This window comes from Gigantopelta aegis, unplaced genomic scaffold, assembly GCF_016097555.1.
Source record: "Gigantopelta aegis isolate Gae_Host unplaced genomic scaffold, Gae_host_genome ctg2167_pilon_pilon:::debris, whole genome shotgun sequence".
Taxonomy (NCBI): Eukaryota; Metazoa; Mollusca; class Gastropoda; order Neomphalida; family Peltospiridae; genus Gigantopelta; species Gigantopelta aegis.
This window is the reverse complement of record NW_024532861.1, coordinates 45118-67099: the sequence shown is the minus strand read 5'-3', so window position 1 is coordinate 67099 and position 21982 is coordinate 45118. Positions and strand designations below refer to the sequence as shown.

Below are 21982 nucleotides of genomic sequence, written 5' to 3'. Positions count from 1 at the left end.
CAAAACTACAAGAACAACTATAATAACCAGTACTGCTACAATAATAATAATAATAAATATAATTGCTGTTTGTCACTGAACTTTTCAAATCGAGATCCCAAGCCCAGATCCAGATCCTGTATGAAATAGTTCAATAATTTTTTTATGATCTAAGTTTATGATGTTTGTTAGGATTAGAATTTCTTTAATGGTTTGATATAACATTATTTTATATCACATCCTTAGAATCATAAATTTGGTATATTGATATTTATTATTACTATACTTTGACTATAAAAAAACTAAAACATATTTGAATGTAATATTTTTAATTATAGTCAGTTTAGTGTACTCACAAAGAACCTTTCAATCACTTACCATTTCTATTCGATCGAGATCTAAACTCTGACCAGGACCTGAACATAATCCTGAGCTAGATCCAGATCCCGTATAAAACAGTGCATACACATTCAATAAGGAATTATATATTATGCCAAATAGTGTTCTTTATACAATTTCAAAAATGATATTTAAATTATAATAAGTAGACATTATAAGACAAGGAATGCATACTAATTATCATTGAATAGTGAACAACTAATACTGTATTTAAAACAAAGAAAGTATAATTTATATAGACACTATATAAAATGTATTAGAAAAACATTAAAAATTATATGTAAAAAAGATTTAAATGAAGGAGGAATGGGTTAATGAATAAAAAATTAATAGATTTTGTTTGCATAGAAATAACTGTGAATAATGATTGCATGAGCTTTTTGATTTTGTCTTACCAAGTGTATTAGTTGGAGTAGGTATTGCAAAGGAAGGAGCTACAGGATGAGAACTAATATAGAGCTATATCATAGATATAGTTTTATTAATAATATATCTGTAAACATCTTTAATAACTTACCATCTATACTAAACTAAACCAGATCCTATATAAAAAAGTGATATATAATTTAGTTTACGATATTATACACACAGAAAAAAAACATTTAGATTTGTGCTTATATATGTTTACCATTATTATCTAGATTATAACCACATTTGACCACACAGATGATGGATAGTTGAGACAGTCAATGTCCGTAACTTTTGATGTTCTAGAATATGGATGGTTTTCAAAATAGTCAGGTCCATCCTATAACCAATTGTTGTATTGTGACTAGCCCATTGCAATAGATCACATTTATAGGTAAATATAGAATAGGAAGTTGATCCTGAGATGCAATCACAACCTGAAATGTTTTGTCTGTAAACAAAAAAATAGTCATGTATAATTTATATAGAGTAAGCAATAAGTACTTGAACACAATCGATGTTTCCAAATGGACAGATAAAAACATTTCACTTTGCTACTAAAAACCAATCTAACTTTAACACAACATTTTTGATTTAGTTTCCAAAAATTTTTCCACTTCATCGATAATATTAGGGTTATTTGTTGGATTGACTATTCCATATTTAGCAATCCCTGTATGAAGATAGATGAATATCATCCCAAAATGGAGCTATCAATACTGCTGATGACATGGAAATGATCTAGCTTCATGTACTGCTAAATGGTGTGCCAAAGCTGAGTAGACCATTTGAGCTTATCTGTATTATCAAGTAAACATTAATATTTACTGAAAAGTAATAGTGACTAAGTCTCACATATGAAGTATTGAAATTTTGTTTTCCAAAATGAAAACTTGAAGGTAGTCCTGATAAGTCTATTTCATCATCATCAACATTATTAAACTCATTCTCCCTGTGTCCCAAGATCAAGAAAAACCAAATCAGATAAAGAACCTAACATTGATGAAATATTAACTAAATGAATAATAATATTTAATAACCTAAAAGTTAATATAATAATAACTATGATTAAATACAGACCTCCTGACAAAAATTGTAAAAATAGCTAATTCTTATTTTTAAACGATATAGCGAGAACTCTTTCTGCAACTGTGGATAAATCCTTCATAATTTATTATAAACGTCGTCATTTCATCCATGGATGTGAGTGTGTGGGCCTATTAATGACTTATTCTATTCTTCATTTACAATGTTTGGAGGTAAGACTTGATGTGTTGCTGAAGTTCGCATGACTATGTAGCTTTAATATTTTACTAGAGACATTTTTAAGTATGAGAATTCCTTTCAAGAGGTATTTAATTACCACATGTTGTAAGTTAAATGATATAAGTGGCTTATTTTATTATACTATTACAACAACATAATTGTTTTTTTCAACAAAAATTCAGTAACTGTTTGATCCCTTTTAATATTTTCCCAAATTATCCCACATGTATCTGTACACTTTACTATAGATTTGTGCTATGTATGGATAATTCATTTAGTACACTTTCTATAGGTTTGTGCTATGTAGTAAAAATGAATCATTTCAATAGGTAACTACATTATTTAGCTACCACATGCTATAAGTTAAATAAGTGTAGTGACATTGTAGCTTCACTTAATATCATGTCTAATATTTAGTGTTGTTTTAGTTAATTATAACTAAAATTAAAACCCCTTTAGTTTTAGCTAATTAAGTATTAAAAACTATAATAACATTATTTGTTAAATAAATGTTTGCATGGAAAATTTTTTGTATGAATGATGATTCATCAATACCTTAACTTGTTTCTACATTTTTTTGTATTAACATTCCTTCATTATTTTATTTAAATCAAGCTTAATAAAATCAACTTACAGGATAGTGGCTTAAAAAATATATGAAACAAGAAGAGAGATAGCACTTATCAAATGAAAAATTGACAGAATACTTGGTGAGAAAAGCCGAGAAGTCTAAGCTGGAATCCATCCAATCATTTATATACTGATAAACGCGCTGTGGGGTGTTATTTCCTGCCATGTTACAGATTAGTTTTGGCATTGCTGTCCCTTTACTTAGAAAGGAAGGTCTGAGGACAAGCACACAAGACTCATATAGCAGAAGTGGGTAGAGCACTCTTAGAGCTGAGATTGTGTTAATGGAGTGAAAAACTCAAAACGCCTGTGTGATATGCACTGATTGTGGTAATATATTTCAAATAGAAGCACAGATCATCATTTTACTAATTAGTACTACCTCGTAAAAAGGAGGACGTGTAAGTTTCATGAGGCGTGTCTATAGCCTGCAAGATTTTTGCAGGTTGTAACAAGTCCTATATTCTCTTGAACAGAGACCCTTCCTCTCTAAAGCGAAAGGGTGGCAACACTAGACTATTTACAGATCAGCAAAATGTTCCCTATAATACATTGAGGCTTTTCTGTCCCCAGATAAAAAAAAAAAAAAAAAATAGAAATACTGCCTTTTTTTGGGAAGAATAAGCTATAGTTTAATAACACAGTAAGGAAGAAAACATGAAAAAATATGGCACATGATTATTTCAATACAAAAAGTTTTGCAGACACTATATGGAACAGATAATGACAATCATTTTAAAACGCTACATTACTATACTTACCAGTTTATAACTACTTTTTATACCTTTTATAATACTTTTTGCATTATCATTCTTCATATATTTATTTAAATCAAGCTTTAATAAAATCAACTTATAGGATAGCCATTTAAAATAAAAATATATGAAACAAGAAGAGAGATAGCACTATTCCCTAGAAGATTTGATCCCGAGTGGCTGGAATCCATCAATGTACTCTGTTAAAAGCATGGGAGGGTGTTGTTATTCCCTGCACTCTAAAAAAAAAAACAGATAGTCTGGCATTGCCGCCTCTTTACTTAGGGTCTGGGACAAGTGCACAAGACTGTATAAGCAGGACGTGGACAATGCATTCTTCGAGGACCTGAGATTGTGTTTAATAGAGTGTATGAATTCATCCTTTTACTAAGTAGCTCTCTGCCTCGTGTCATGTTCTGCTTTAGAGCAGAGTTTCGAGCAGCTTCAAGGAGTTGATTATCCTTTCTTGAATCAAGTTGAATAGGTGTTAATAAAAAAAGAGCTAGTAAGTTCATGAGCATGTCTATGACCTGCAAAATTTTTGCAGGTTTACGAGTCTATATGCTCTGGTCCAGAGATCCTTCCTTCGTGAGTATAAAGAACATCAAAGCTACATTGTAGCTTTTAATCAATATTATCTAATAGTAAATTTCCTAGTACAATTTACTACATCAGTAATGAAAACTGTATGTGATGTTTACTCTATTGCAACAAATAATTTACTATGTGCTTGTAACTTGTATATATCCATATATGGTTTAAATCAAGTTTAACAGTTAGATATGTATATAATATATATATATATATATATATATATATATATATATATATATATGGATGGATGAATGGATAGATACTGTATTGCTTTTTTACTATAGGTTTAATTGATTGACAAACATTCTCTTTAATAATAATAGTAGAAACACAATAGAATAAATAAGTCATATATATAAGTTAGACACCACTAGGACAATATGACTATGAATAATAATAATACATAAATGATAAGAGTTCATACACTACACTCTCTCCTTCTAGGAGATAGGGCAAGTCAAACTTTCATGGTAGCAAATTGGAATAGTATTAAGTGAAGCTCATAGTGCCACTAAACCATTTAACTTACAACATGTGGGTAACTAAATAGTTTACCTCTTAAAAGGAATTCCACTATTAGCAATGGTCTCTCTAATTAAAACTATTAAAAGTTGCACTGTCAAAATAATTTTCAGCAACACGTACACATCAAATCAAATGTCACAAAGTTAGCGCACTAACCTGGTATACTAGTCTAGTGAGGAAAATCCAACCTCTAGATATGTTTGTAAGACTGACTTAACCTGGTTAATTAGTACATTAAACTTGTGATATTTGACAAGTCGGAATTCTTTTGACAAAAATTCTCACTGCAGCCCTTTTAAAATTAAAATGAGTAGGTCTATTTAAACAATAGACCAGTGCCATTTTATTATTATTAATTATTTCATTGTATTATAATTAATATCTATATATCACAGGCACTTGACCTGGAGTTACAAACAAAGTTGCAATAAAAGACATGAGTCCACTAAAATAAAATGATTATTGAAAACATCATTAATAATAAAGGACTGATGAATGCTAAGAATTAACAGGATATTATTATATTAAAATATATAAGTAGCTAGCCCTTAATCTTCCATCTTAGCTGAATATACCGTATATGCCAGAACTTGAATACCAAATACCACTCAAGACAATCCATGAATGACATATACATGTAATGGATAACAATGACATAGCTATGTTTAATGATATATAAAATTTTTGAATGGATGATGATTCATCCAAACCTTTGTTTCTACATTTTTTACATTGTCATTCCTTCATTATTTATTTAAATTAAGTTTAATAAATTAACTTACTAGATAGTGGTATAAAAAATACATGAAATAAAAAGAGAGATAGCACTATCTGTGAAAGACTTGATCCAAAATGTCTGAACTCCATCAATCTTTCATGTACCGTCACATATGTGGGGTATTATTCCCTGCATATAGTGAAATGTTCCTGTAATAGCTGTCATGAGTAAAGTTATGATAAGGAACAACAAAGTTACTCTGTAGCTTTGGTTGATTGCTTTAATCTATATATATCCAGTGACAAGTTGAATTTACCATATGATTGTCGACTGTTAGGATGTTACTAATATACAATGTTAGAAATCAATTATTTTTTGAATTGTGCTAATAATCCATCCATGACACCAGCATAATGAACTAATAACAAATGTATGGATACTCTATGTATGATTCATTTGTTCATTTCTATCTGTTTCTACACTTTTATAGCTGATTGTCATCACTATATTTCCTCATTTTCATTTTTGTTTTATATTTTTTTTATTTATATAAATATAATATATAATAAACAAAGTTTAAATCAAACTTAAGATAATCAACTTACAGGATAGTGGTTCAAAAGATGTGATATAGAAAGAGAGATAGCGCTATTCGTACAGAAATCTCAATCCAAACAGTTGGACTCCATCAGTCAAGATGCACAGCAATGTGTGGGGTGTTACTCCTTGCAATGTTAATTGCGTGTCATCAATTTTTTCCTCAATAGCATATTACTCTCAAGGTATGATTACGTAGTTCAGAATTAGGAGTAAAGTAACTATATATACAGCTGCACATAAAACTTTATTACTATTATACAGCCATATGACATTACAGTACTGATCTACTACTACAAGATCTCTTTACAGTGAATAATGTCTTTGTATTTCATCCTATATTTCAGCTATACTTACTTTCACCATATTATTAGTATAGTTACTACTTGGGTATCTATTGTAACAGAGATCTGTTCCTTCCAGTTTAAATATTGTTCCTGACATATAGTCAGTTTTATAAACTATTAAAAAAAATAGATATATATAATACTATTAACTAATTATAAGTCAGAATAAAGTACTGTATATTAGTTCTGTCTGTATATTGTTGGAATTTTTGTCTTTTTTTCTTTGATCTGGAATAACAGTGAATATTTATATGATGTACATGTTAAAAGATGGATCTTATTATAATTATTAAGGTGTACTTGTTATTATAAATAAATATTATTATATTATACATTTTTTGTGTTGAAATTTAACAGTTCCATCTTCATTTTGAGATCCCCTCTGTAGTATTGATTAGTGCCTTGATCTAATGTCTGCCAGTTTTATAACCAAGAAAAAAAGAAAAACAATACTGAGATACATATGTTTATAAAGAAATTACTTCAAATTAGCATCACAATTTATATGAGGAAAAACATGCATGGTAACTAAAGGTAACTAAGCATGTAAGGGTAAAAGTACATAATATCTAATTAATAACAAAAGCACATTTCAGTTAATTATCATGTTCTTATCATTATTAAAATATGAATGTATAGGTTCAAAATGTTGAGATTTATGGTTGTTTTGGTTAAATATATTCTGCGCCTGTATTCAAAGATATATTATCATCGACTATCATTGTATTGTTCCTCCATATTATCAGGCTGTTTTTCATATGGTGGCTCATTTAGCAAGTTCATTGGTTCCACTTGCTGAGTTTCATTAAGTGTTGTGTTAACATTTGAATCTGTAGCCACTGGTACATTGACTACTGGTACTGTGTCTCATACTCCATACAATCAGGTAGATAGTCATATACTGGCTCTAAAGTACTACACAAAAAGAGAATATTATGTCGACATTGATCAATATAATAGTAACCTTAAACGTATGGCTGTAACCTGGACTGACAGTCATGGCAATATCCTCCTTTTTTTGCCTATGTGTGTAGCAAGTAATTGACACCATTTTTAGTTTCTTACTCTGATATTAGATTTGATATTTTTTTCTTTGAAATAATAACAAGGCTACAGCAAGTATTAATACCACTATAACTATCAATGTTATAGCACTCATCACTGCTAACTAATTATTATCAATACTAGAACTCTCGTCGTCAGTAAATGCAGGTAACAATGATGTTGTTACTGAATGTTATAAAACATTAGTTACATACGATTTATGGATAGCAGCACTTACCATGTGACAAAATCTTATTGGTATGCTTGTAGGTCCTTTTATACTTACTCCTCATTTTCATTTTGTTTACGGCTATTCTCATATTAAGTGTGTATGTTAATTGAGGATTTAGACCAGTACATTGATAGTATGTCTTATTAAATGGAACATGTACAGTTATATCACTTGATTGTCTACGTCTACTATTGACAGCATCTAATACTATAATATACTCAAAGAAACCATGAGCTTCTTCTAGTGACACTTTTCTCCATACAATGTAAAGAGAAGTACCATCAGATGACCTCTGTGATGCAATATCATATGGTGAAATCAAAGGAGCTATATATATGCCCAATAATAGTAATAGAAAATAGACAATGATTTTTACTTTCAGTTTTAGTGAAGACAGTAACTGATGTGATATTACCTTCTCCTAGTTCATTGACTGCTCCAATTGAATATATAGTAAGGGACACCTGGACCTGTGGGAACAATACATTTACTAATTAGTAATGCATTAGGCTTACGTAGTCCTCCAATAATTTGTGTGTAAGTATTCAATTGAGGATCAGTTATACTGTTTAATGACATTTATAACTCCACAAGTGATTTCTATAATTATAAAACTACTAATATATCCATTAGGTGTGATTGGTGGAGACCAAGTAAGGTTAACAGCAGTGTCATTAACTACTGGTATAGTGTTTAGCAACAAAGATTATTACTCATAATAACTGGTATAACAATAAGAACTGGTTCAGATGATACTAGAGAAATGTATGTAAAAGGGAATAGTAAATGATACATACTTACTACATCAGGATCAGTTCTTCCTTTAATAGTAGCACTAGGTCCATATCCAAACTACTGTAGTAGCTTGAAACAGTAGCAGTGTAATTTTGATAGGGTGAGAATCCATCAACAGTGATAGATACCATGTTGTAATTTGGGTCACATCAACTAGTCTAGTATGGTTTCTAATACAGTCAGCTCCTACATTAACTACAATAACTAATCTATGTTTGGTAATACTGCCATTAGGAGGTAGATGGATGTCTCCAGGTAAATGTTACATCAGTCTTGGTTGGAGTAGAAATGAAGTTTTGTTTGGAGCATCATCAGGTCCTATTTGGAAATAAAAATGATATTGTGGTCATGAACCTACTATCTTGAGCTGTTTCGAATGTATATTGTGTAGTGGTCCTTCACCCACACACATTAATAGATGACACTCTCTACAAGTGTACTCAGTAAATGGTATACTAATAACTGGAATAGTAAATGTTGTCTCTAGAGAACTCTGAGTAGCTGTCAGTCCAGAGACTCGAGGTCCTTTGGTTGTATACAAGTCAAGTTGTATCCTACTGTCTTTGCTACTTGATCTGGGGGGGTCCCAATTTAATGTACACTACGTGCAAGGAAGGTTGTGTTCATGAAAATTTCTTGGAGGAGCAGCTATAAGCTATCAAAATTTTAAAAAAAATGTATTGATTTTAAAAAACATATAAAGGTATATCTGATCAATTAAGTACTATGAAACAACTAAATGTTACTTACTTTGTACAGAAATCGTGTCAGTAGCATTGTTTATTCACTAATGATTAAAGGATCATTTGAACTGATTGTCATCTGACAGGTATATGTTTCAGTGTCATTAAAGTTACTGTTATGATCTCCATTATCAATTGGTAGAAACATTAGTGTACTCTCAAACTCATTATTTCCATTACTTCTAACATTAGTGATCATACCGTCGTGATTCAACAGGTATAGTATTGCCATGAGGATCAAACCAGGACTACAGTAGCTGACACTGTTGCGTCCACTACATGGGTAGTGTACCAATACAGGTCAGGTTAAAGTTAGTACTTGCAATAAACTGTACTATTTGAAGGACTATGTATGATAACCATACTGGGTGTGGAGGGACTGTAGATTCATAAAAATAATGTTTGAATGATATAACAAATAAACTTTACTTTGGACACTGATGTTAGTAAACGTTCTGAAAAGTTACATTTAAATCATTAAATATTACTGAACAGTAATATCTCTACCATCAGAGTGTTTCACTGATTGATTGTCAGAGTACTCAAGAAAACATTACTAATTCTAGTTACATTTCTTAAAGCAGCATTACTGTTAATTACTTCAATTCTTTCTTCTCTATTCAGATCATAACTCCATATTACTGCACTAGGTTTGTACCTCAGTCCTTGAGGTACACTGAGATTACATATGACAGTGAACTGGTAACCAGCAATGGTATAGTTGGGAAGTATAATATTAGCTGTGAAATCTAAAGAGAATTAGTAGAAATTCAAATGAATAGACATATCTTAAAAATACTAATGCATTGCAGTGACTATGATAATCCATAAGTTATTTAATTCACCAAAAATGACAGGATTTCAGCACACTACATTTATAACTACAATAACTCATACCGTCAACATGTACTTCAGTAATTCCAAAAAGAGCTCTATTGGATGACATTAAAGTCAAGTCCATTAGCCTCAGTACGACGGCATAGACAATGAAACGATACTGTGAGTGTGGAGTTAAATCAGTAACTGTCAAGGATTTAGTATCCCAAGACACATCGATGGGTGGTGGTGGTATACATATTGTCCAATATAATGAAATGTGTTAAAGGTACAGATTATATACAACCTACAAAAGAATTATAAAAAATATTATGATGTGAACTTACTGTAGATATCCTATTTCGGAGGCCATTGTCACATATTGGTTGACTCCATGTTATGTTTATGTTGTAGAATTTATTCTGGTAATGAATCCAGGTTTGGGGCACAGTAGGAACTAGAATGACATATCTATATATATATAATAGACCTCCATATTAACTAAGACAGAACAACTCCTTCCCTGAGGAAGTAGAAAAAGAAAACGATGGATGTGATGTTGGTCCTAAACCTGCACTAGTCTTTCCAGTGACATTGAAACTGTACTGAGCAAATGGAACTATGGGAACAAAAATGATTTTGAAGGAAGGTTAAAATATATGGGATTGAATCACAACAAAACTGGCAGTAAATAAAATCACTAGTTCAGGGACAGTTACACTGGTCGTAATACGAACAGATATATATAACTAGCCTACACCAGCTGCATTAGACATTGCTGAGTTGGTGAGATCCCTTTTTAAATATTCTGCCTTATAAAGATAATTATCATCGAATCATTGTATTGTTCTCCATATTATCAGGCTGTTTATATGGTGGCTCATTTGCAAGTTCCTGGTTCACTGCTGAGTTTCATGTAACATTGACTACTGGTGTTCTCATACTCTAAATCAGGTAGATAGTCATATTAATGGCTCTAAAGTACTACAAAAAAGAGGACTAGTATGTCAACATGGATCAATATAATAGTAACCCTTTAAATGAGGCTGTACCGGGACTGGCAGTATTGGCAATTAATCCTCTTTCTTTGAACTATGGTGTGTAGCGATTAATTGACACAATTTTTAGTTTCTTACTCTGATATTAGCTGTGATAATTTTTTTTCTGTGAAATAGATAACCAAAGGCTAAAAAAGCAAGTATTAATACCACGATAACTATCAAGGTGTCGACACTAATCATGCTAGACTAATTATTAATCCAAATATTAGAAACTCTCGTCAGTTAAGGAAGGTAACCAATGGACGTGTGTTACGGAATGTTAATTAAAACATTAGTACTCCGATTGTATGGGATAGCAAGCACCTTAACATGTGACAAAAATATGTAGTGGTATGCTGTAGCGTCCTTGTATACCTTACTCCTCTCTTCATTTTGTAATGATATTATCATAGTAAGTGTGTATGGTAACTTGAGGGATTTAGACCAGTCGTTATCATTGCTAGAGGTCTTATTAAATGGGACATGTTACAGTTTAGTCACTTGATTGTCTAAGTCTACTATTGAAGCATATAAATACTAGTAATATACTCAAAGAAACCATGAGCTTCTTCTAGTGAAACCTTGTCTCCTTACACTGTAAAGAGAAGTTTACCATCAGATGGACCTCCGTGATTGCAATATCATATGGTGAAATCAAAGGACGCTATATATGTGCCAATAATAGGATAAGAAAATAGACAAGGATTTTTACTTTCAGTTTTAGTGAAGACAGTAAATGATGTAATGTGAATTCTCCTAGTTTAATGACTGCTCTAATTGATTCTATAGTAAGGGACACATGGACCTTGGAGGACAATAGATTTACTAATTAGTAATGCATAGGGATTACGTAAGTCCTCCAATAATTTGTGTGTAAGTATTCCATTGAGGATCAGTTATAACTGTTAATGACATTATAACTACACCAGTGATATCGTTACTTAGAAACTACTAATATATCCATTAGGTTGTGATTGGTGGAGACCAAGTAAGGTTAACAGCAGTGTCATTAACTACTGGTATAGGGTTAGCAAACAAAGATTTTACTAATGAATAACTGGTATAACAATAAGAACTGGTTCAGATGATACTAGAGAAATGTATGTAAAAGGGAATAGTACAAAATGATACATACTTACTATCAGGATCAGTTCTTCCTTTAATAGTAGCACTAGGTCCATATCCAACACTGTAGTAGCTGAAACAGTAGCAGTGTAATTTTGATAGGGTGAAGATCCATCAACAGGATAGATCCAACTTGTTTGATTTGGGGTCACATCAACTAGTCTAGTAATGCTTCTAATAAGTCAGCTCCTACATTAACTACAATAACTAATCTATGTTTGGAATAATTCCATTAGGAGTAGATGGATGTCTCCAGGTAAATGTTATCATCAGTCTTGGTTGGAGGAGAAATGAAGTTTTGAGGAGCATCCTCAGGTCCTATTGGAAAATAAAAATTGATATTGTTGTCATGACACCTACTATCGTGAGCTGTTTCGAATGTATATTGTTGAGCTGGTCCTTCACCACAACATTAATAGATGACACTCTACAAGTGTTACTGAGTAAATGGTAACTTAATACTGGAATAGTAAATGTGTGTCTCTAGAGAACTCTGAGTAGCTGTCATCCAGAGACTCTAGGTCCTTTGGTTTGTTAAAAGTCAAGTGTATCCTACTGGTCTTTGCTACTGATCTGGGGGTCCCAATTTAATGTAACACTAGGTGCAAGGAAGGTTGTGTTCATGAAATTTCTTGGAGGAGCAGATAAGCTAAATTTTAAAAAATGGATTGATTTTAAACAATATAAAGGGTATATCTGATCAAATTAGTACTATGAAAAACTAAATGTTACTTACTTTGTACAGAAATCGTGTCAAGTAGCATTGTTTATTCCACTAATGATAAAGGATCATTTGAAACTGATTGTCATCTGACAGGTATAATGTTCCAGTGTCATTAAAGTTACTATTATGATCTCCAGTATCAATTGGTTGAACACTATTAGTGTACTCTCACACTCCTTATTTCCATTACTTCTAACATCAGTGATCATACGTCGTGATTCAACAAGTTATAGTATTGCCATGAGGATCAAACCAGACTACAGTAGCTGACACTGTTGTGTCCACTACAACTGGGTAGATACCAATACAGGTCAGGTAAAGTTAGTACTTGCTAAAAATGTACTATTTGAAGGACTATGTATGATAACCATACTGGGTGAGGGACTGTAGATTCATAAAAATAATGTTTGAATGTATAACAAATAAACCTTACTTTTGAAAAAACACACTGATGGTAGTAAAAGTCTGAAAAGTTACATTTAAATCATTAAATATTACTGAACAGTAATATCTTCTACCATCAGATGTTTTCACTGGATTGCTTGTCAGAGTACTCAAGAAAACATTACCAACTTCTTAGTTACATTTCCATTCAAGCAGCATTACGGTTAATTACTTCAATTCTTTCTTCTCTATTCGATCAGAAATCCAATACTTACTGCACTAGATTTGTACCTCAGTCCTTGAGGTACACTGATATTACATATGACCCCAGTGAACTGGTAACCAGCAGTGGGTATAGTTGGGAAGTATAATATTATGCTGATGAAATCTAAAGAGAATTAGTAGAAATCAAATGAATACACATATCTTAAAAATACTAATGCATTGGCAGTGACTTATGATAAACATAATTATTTAATTCACAAAATGAAAGGATTTCAGCACACTACATTTGATAACTACAATTAAACTCATACCATCAACATGTACTTCAGTAATTCCCAAAAAGAGCTCTATTGGATGACCTAAAGTCAAGTCCATTAGCCTCAGTACGGAGCATAGACAATGAAACGATACTGTGAGTGTGGAGTTAAATCAGTAACTGTCAAGGATTTAGTATCCCAAGACACATCGATGGGTGTGTGGTATACCATATTGTCCAATATAATTAAATGTGTAAAAGGTACAGATTCATATACAACCTACAAAAGAATTATAAAAATATTATGATGTGAACTTACTGTATATCCTATTCGGAGGCCATTGTCACATATTGGTGGACTCCATGTTATGTTTAATGTTGTAGAAACTTATTCTGGTAATGATTCCAGTTTGGGGCACAGTAGGAACTAGAATGAACATATATATATATATATAATAGACTCCATATTAACTAAGACAGACAAACTCACTTCCCTGAGGAGTAAAAAAGAAAACGATGATGATGTTGGTCCTAAACCTGCACTAGTCTTTCCAGTGACATTGAAACTGTACTGAGCAAATGGAACTATGGAACCAAAAAAATATTTTGAAGGAAGGTTAAATATAATTGGATTGATCACAACAAAACTGGCAGTAATAAAAAAACTCTAACTTAGTTCAGTGACAGTTTACACTTGTCGTATTACCAGGAACAGATATATTATAAACTAGGCTCTACACCAGCTGCACTTAGACATGCCTTGAGTGTGTTAGTATCCCTTTTTCTATGACCTCCACCTGTGTCCATCAATGTTATGATAATATATTGACTATGTAGATCAGATATCTCCATTTTGTCATCCAATGGAATAGGTTCCCATGACAATGTAACTGATGTGGGTTTCAATGATGCAATTGCGAGATTACCAGGAGCGACTGTAGGGGCTGTAAAAGAGCTTAATTACACACAGTCTTAATGTCTTATACATTATACTTAATCTAAAAATAGATATTTTATCTACAGGACATGTAGGCAAAAAGAAGACTATTATATTTAGTGCATACATCTACTAACAATGTCACTTCTTACATTAGCTCACAGATAGTTGAATGTGAACAAAAATAATATTCATGTCTTAAAAACCAGATATACAATGCAACAAAATATTAATTTCTCTCTCTTACGTGCGATGAATGTAGTATTAGTGGACAATATCTGTAAAAGGACCTGGGCCAACTGTATAATGCTCTCACTTGAAAACCATATGTCCGCGCTTCTTGAAGGTTAAAAATAGTCATAGTTAATGTTGTGTTATCTGTGGTATTGACAAGTGTTATAGGTGTACTCCATCCTTTAGTTGTTTACTGGCAGCATTATATTCCCCATATCGGATCTCATAAATGTCTATAATACCGTATCTCTTATCAAGGGGTGGAGCAATCCAAGTGATATAGATACTGGTTGTTGTATTTGTGAAAGCTTTGAGCATTTGAGGTGGAAGCTCCAGGAACTATTATATGAAAATAGAAATTTAATTTTTCCCCCCAATGACTATTTCTACTAGTTGTATCCATCTATCTATCCATCCAATACTAATATTCTCTATTCAACCTGTTCACTGTACTATATACCATTTTCATCTGTTCTTTGAATCAAGTAATAGTAGGTCCTTCTCCAATTGGTCACAGCTGTAATTGATATCTCAATTTAGTGTAATTCTCTAAGTTCATAATGTCTCAGTAGTAATGGAACCACCTACATGAGATTACATTAACAGCTGATGTCTAGGGATCTATACCACACACCCAACTGTTCAATTATCTTATAGCGAATGATGTACATGTCAATATGCCATTAATGTCCTGAATAGGGGGTGGAGACCATGAGAGAGATATGGAATTGGGTGTATTACCAATGACAGTGAAGTTTTGAGGAAAATCTGGTTGGTACTGCAGAGATAAAATATGATATGATAGAAAGTGGGTAGTAAAGCAGTTTGCTATATATAGTGCTAACAGTATAGGATTTATGTCTACTAAAATGTATTGGACAAGATAGTTTAGTACTGTTATAGACACACATTTTAATTTAGTCTTACCTGCTTCTTCTGTTCTTTTTGATACAGTTAGACTAGCAGGTCCCTTTCCCACAGCAGTAGAGCCAGTATAGAGAAGCTATGATTAACAAACTCTTGAAGTCTATAAACTGATGTTGTAATGTTGTGGCTTCTTTGATATCAACACTGAATGCTGTCACAAATGAGACATCTGTATTAACAAATATTGTATAGTTTACAATAATGCCATTTGTTTCATTTGGCAAGGACCGGTGACCAGGTCACAAGAATAGATGTAGCATTAAGTGTTATAGCTTGTAAGTTATGTGGATATCCAGATGGAACTAAGAGAAAGAGAGAGAGAGAGAGAGAGTTGGAAGAGAGTGTTATATTAAAGCCTTACCACTTATCATGTATTGTCATCGGAGGATGTGTATGCAGTAATGATTAAGTTAGTTTAGTTAAGATGTATTATTATTATTGCTATAAACAATAGAATTATGATTTCCTAGTAAATAAAAATACTTTTGCTTGTAATTGAAGAATGTCAACTAGATAAGTGGATTGGATGATGAAAAGAAATTGAGAGAGAGAGGGAGAGAGAGGAGAGAAAGAGAGTCACTAACCAGCTTCATCAGTTCTGTTAGTACCCAATGGACTAGCAGGTCCCTTTCCCACAGCAGTAGAAGCCAGTATAGAGAAGCTGTGGATTAACAAACTCTTGAAGTCCATAAAACTGATATTGTAATGTTGTGGCTTTCCTTGATATCAACACTGAATGCTGTCACAAATGAGAACATCTGTATTAACAAATATTGTATAGTTTACTATAATGCCATTTGTTTCATTTGGTAAGACAGGTGGACCAGGTCACAAGAATAGATGTAGGCATTGGTGTTGTAGCTTGTAAGTTATATGGATATCCAGATGGAACTGAGAGAGAGAGAGAGAGAGAAGAGAGAGGAGAGAGAAGTGTCCTAGTAGTATATATGTACTGAACTACTATTACATACCTTCTTCTAGTGTTCTAACAGACAGTGGTTGACTAGGAACTACCATTACCTTCTTCATTATTAGCAAATACAGTAAAGCTATAAGTTACTCCTGGATGTAAGTTGTCAATAAATAACTCTTCTGGTGGATCTGGTCCATTTACTGATAATGTTACTTGAACTCCTCCCAAGAAATTAGGATCAGTGTAAACAACAAAGTAGTTAAGTATAGGGGCATTGTTATCATGAGGTTCTACCCACGACAGGCTGAGGTTATGAGAGGTGAGATCATTTGAAGTGAGGTTGATAGGAATCTCAGGAACAGCTGAGTGGGAGAGAGAGAGAGAGAGAGTAATTAATCTTAATTATTATACATTTTTGGCAATAAGCTATTATAATAACAGATCAATGCAGCATCATTATCAGTAATACATCTTTCTACAAATGACATTTTTTCAGATTGAAATTAATTATATCTGATTAATCAAGATTTTATAATCATAAGAATTATCATTAGTTTTGGATCAAATATGATCATGTCAGTGTAAAGTATGATAATACATATGTACATGTTCACATTAACCTTACCTTGAACAAGTACTAGTGCAGTTGTACTCATCATAGACTGATAGAAAGTAACATAACTAGTAGCATTACAAAAATAGTCCACCAGGTTATTAGCAAGAGCTGAGAACACTGTTAATTCACTCCTTATTGTACCCAATGATGTGCTAGTGGTTACAGAAACATCTTTCTCAAAGACACCTGATCTTCCATCTAAATTGAGGACTGTCCCATTGTGTGTCCAGGTAATTTATTGGGATAGGTACTCCAATAGCCTCACAAGTTAATACAATGTTATGTATATCAATACTAACATTGATACTTTGTAGGATTAGTAATGATGATTGGTCCAACTATAGGATATAAATAATTGAGTTAGAAAAGCTGCCCCTGATGTATATAGATTCTATTATTACTAAGAGTTCCTTACATTAATGACTAATATCATACTATCAATGGTTTAACAATTATTATAGGACTTAATAGTGAATATCATTTTAATAATATAATTAGTTTAACAGATATAAAAATAAATATATATATATAATATATTATAAAGAACTGGCTTTCTTAGTGGTATGTGGAGTGATATAGTGAACAAATTTTATTTTTTCCCTAACAAACTATAGTAGGTATTAACTCTATATCTATGGACTCTATATTATTAATCTTAGTATGTCATTCTGTGATACTACTGCTGTATAACTCACTATTAACAATAGCAGTGGCTGTGTCATTAACAGCATCATTGTATACAAAGCATTCATATTGTCCTCCAGTATATACATTACTTGTGAGTTCATAACAAAACTGACTCAATGGATACCACCTCTCCAGTTCTTAAGTATGTCCAGCGAAAATAATTGAGGGGTCCACCACGAGAGTTACAAGTCAAATTGAATGTAGATCCATTTAAAAGAGTTCTCAATTTGTGGAGATATAAAAACACTTCCCAGCAGGAGAAACTAGAAAAAAATCAAAAAAAAAGACAATTGATGAACCAATTGTAGTACTAAATTTTGATGTGGCTATCAGGGAACATTTAATGATACATACCATTAATAACAGCAGTATCAGAAGTAATAATTCCTTCAGCATTTGCTACACATCTATAAACACCATAGTCTTCATAATTTACTGAGGAAATGACAAAGTAGATTCATTAGCATTCATAACAAATTCAAATTGGTCATTCATCATATTTAATTTTTGCCAATGATACTGGGGACGAGGATAAGAGTCAGCTAAACAAGTGAGAGAGACAGAAACATTAGCTTCTGTAAAGACAGTTTTTGGTTGTTGTATAATATCAGGTCGTACATATAAAGTAGTAGTGTTAGCATCTATACCAGCTTCATTAATAACAACACAACTATATTGTCCTCCATTTTGTGTAGCATTGATTGAAGATATAGGAGAAAGACATTCCAGTAGTGAGAGTTATATTAGATAACTCATTCAATATATCACTAACTGATAGTGGAATGTCAGACTAATGTAAGTATTTTGAACCAGGTTGAAGTAATTGATCTAAATCCATGGATCGTACCCAAACATAAGTGTTATTTGGACCTCCTCTAGCAAAACAAGTGAATGTGATACTACTACCATTATCTACTATAATAAAGTCAGGATCAATTATAACACTGCCATTTACAGACACTAAAAGAGATAATGAAATTAAATTATAAACTTTACATTATTACACTTACCAGTTATAACTGCTGTATTAGAGGTAGCTGTTTCATCAATGATTGCAGTAGTAGCAACACAGCGATAATCACCAAAAACTTCATACTCAATATCAGTTATTGTCAAGTTAGTATTAGTCTCTCCTGAAATTTCCTCAAATTTGTCTTCATTTTTTATTTCTTCTCTCCCATTGATAAGTAGGTGGAGGGAAGGAGTCAGCTTCACAATAGAGAGTCACAGTATCTCCAGTTGAACATATTGGTTTTCAGGCTGCCTAGTAAACATAAGGAAAATATAAAGAGTAACTGTGTCATTATCAAATCCAGCTTCATTAATAGCTATACAAAGTATACTCTCCTCCATCATCTCCTACAATAGACTCTAGTACTAATCTTGACTCTTTACCAACAATAGTTAGTGTACTAAGAACTGATGTGACATTTAATGGAGGAGCCATTGAAGATAATGGATTTCTCCCTTTGATCCATTGCATTATAGTGTCGGGACCTCCTTTAGCCATACAGTCAAAGCAACAGTTGAAAAGTGCATTAAGCTTTGTGTCATAGGTCTAGCAGTAACACTTCCAACAGGTGATACTGAGAGAGAAAGAGAGAGAGAGAGAAAGGTATTAACAAAGTGATTCAGGAAAGGTAAAAGGCTTTTACAAGATTTTCTACAGCATATAACATTAGATATTTATAATTATAAGTAATATATCATGTGACTTAAAGCAATGCCCATTCATTATTTAGTAAAGTGTTAAATATCATAATAATAGTATGTTTATTAATGTATAACTTTGATAATGTCTAGTGATATTACTTTGTCCGATAGAAGCACTTATTTATTAGTTTTTAAAATCTACTCTCTACTATGTTAATGTCTGTGTAATATGACAATATGACAATAATATGTGTGTCTAATAAGTTATTTACTTGTAATGAGAGCTGGTTCTGAAGTAGCATTCTCAGCAATACTGTTAGCAGCAGCAACACAACGATAGTTGCCATAATCATTGTAGCTGATTGATGATATAGTAAATGTAGAATCTGTTGCATTCTTAATGGGTTCAAACATTCTTGTTGTTCTGTTCATCATTTCCCATTGGTACTCTGGAGAAGGGAAGGAGTTAGCTTTACAAGAGAGGGTTACTGCCTGCCCATCATCTACATACTGGTCATCAGGTTGTTCTGTTATAACAGGTCGAACATAGAGAGTAGATGTGTTTCGTTCTGCTCCAGCCTCATTAATAACAAGACAATCATAGTCCTCATCCATCTTGTGTAGCATTTATTGAAGAGATTGTTAAATTGTTACCATATGTAATTACTTCATCAGCAATGATGTTTAACAGTTTAGTAAACATTCAATGGAAAAGAATTAAAACTCTCTGAGATATTAAATTTATGGTACTATTCTGTCGTGTCCATATAAAAGTATTATTAGGACCTCCCTGAGCTGAACATGTAAATGTAATAACACTACATTATCAACTATAATAAAATGAGGATCAATTGAAGTACTTCCTTCAGGGGAAACTACAGGAGGGAGACAAGAGAGAGTGTGAAACAAAATTAATATATACTTACCTGTGACTAATACTTCATTTGAAATGGCATTAACTTCAATCATTGGAGCTGAAGCAATACAACGAAAAGTACCATATACCTGATAAGGAATCTCGGTAATTGTCAAGTTACTGGTGTTCCCTCCAAACTCAGCCAGTAATGGGACAAACTCTCCAGTGATTCTGTTCATTTGTTCCCATTGATACATTGGTGGAGGGAACGAATCAGCTACACAAGTTAGACTTAGATTATTACCAGCATTTAAATATACATCTTGAGGTTGTGTTATATTTCTGGTTGTACAAGAAGAATAACTGTGTCATTACCAAATCCAGCTTCATTAATAGCTATACAAGTATACTCTCCTCCATCATCTCCTACAATAGACTCCAGTATTAATCTTGACTCATTACTAACAATAGTTAGTGTACTAAGAACTGATGTGACATCTAATGGAGTATCCATGAAGACAATGGGTTTCTGCCTTTGATCCATTGATAGATAGTATTGGGACCACCTTCAGCAGTACAGTTAAAATAAGAAGTTGAGTTTATAGCTAGGATCTGATATGAAGGTGTCACAAAGATACTGTTTCTTGGAGATACTATAGCATATAGAGAAAAGCAATCTATGTAAATGAATTAGATTGAAATTACTAACCAGTTACTAATGCTGGAAGTGATGTGGCATTTTCAATAATACCAATAGCAGTAGCTATGCAACGATAGTTACCAAAGTCATTGTAAACAATTGGAGAAAACATCAATGTAGAATCATTTGCATTTAGAACTTCTTGAAACATTCCTGTTGTTTTGCTCATCATTTCCCACTGGTACTTAGGAGCAGGGAAGGAGTCGGCTCTACAGAAGAGCATAACTGTCTCTCCTTCATCCACAAACAGGTCATTCGGATGTTCTGTTATGACAGGTCGAACATGAAGAGTTGTAGAGTTATTCTCATATCCAGCTTCATTGAAGACATAACAATCATAAGATCCTCCATTTTCAGTAGCATTTACAGTGCATTTACTGATGTAATTGTAAAGACCATCCCTGTAGCAAGTGTTATATTAGACAATTCCATTGTTAGCTGGTTGATTGGTAATTGAGATTGTGTTAGTAGATTTGAACTAGCTAATGCTTCATTAATATCTGCTGTATGGAACCAAAGGAAAGTGTTATTTGGACCTCCTCTAGCGGAACAAGTGAATGTGATACTACTACCATTATCTACTATGATAAAGTCTGGATTAATTATGACACTGCCATTTGCAGACACTGCATAAAAGAGATAACAATGTTACATTTAAAACTTTACATTACTACACTTACCAGTTATAACAGCTGTATTAGAGGTAACTGTTTTATCAATGATTGGAGTAGTAGCAACACAACGATAATCACCAAACTGTTCATATTGGATACTGATTATAGTCAAGTTAGTATTAGTCTCTCCTGAAATAGACACAAACTTTCCAGTTTCATTTCTTCTCTTCCATTGATAAGTAG

At 32.5% G+C, this 21982-nt stretch overlaps 1 protein-coding gene across 1 annotated transcript in view; it reads right to left on the bottom strand.

The window, feature by feature from the left end:
- Nucleotides 1-20184, bottom strand: part of LOC121391349 (opioid-binding protein/cell adhesion molecule-like) — a 65225-nt gene extending 45041 nt beyond the window's left edge. The window contains exon 1 of the mRNA XM_041523010.1: nucleotides 19842-20184. Coding sequence (XP_041378944.1) covers nucleotides 19842-20184 — 343 coding nt within the window. The remainder of the gene's footprint in view (nucleotides 1-19841) is intronic.
- Between the last annotated feature and the right edge of the window lie 1798 nt (nucleotides 20185-21982).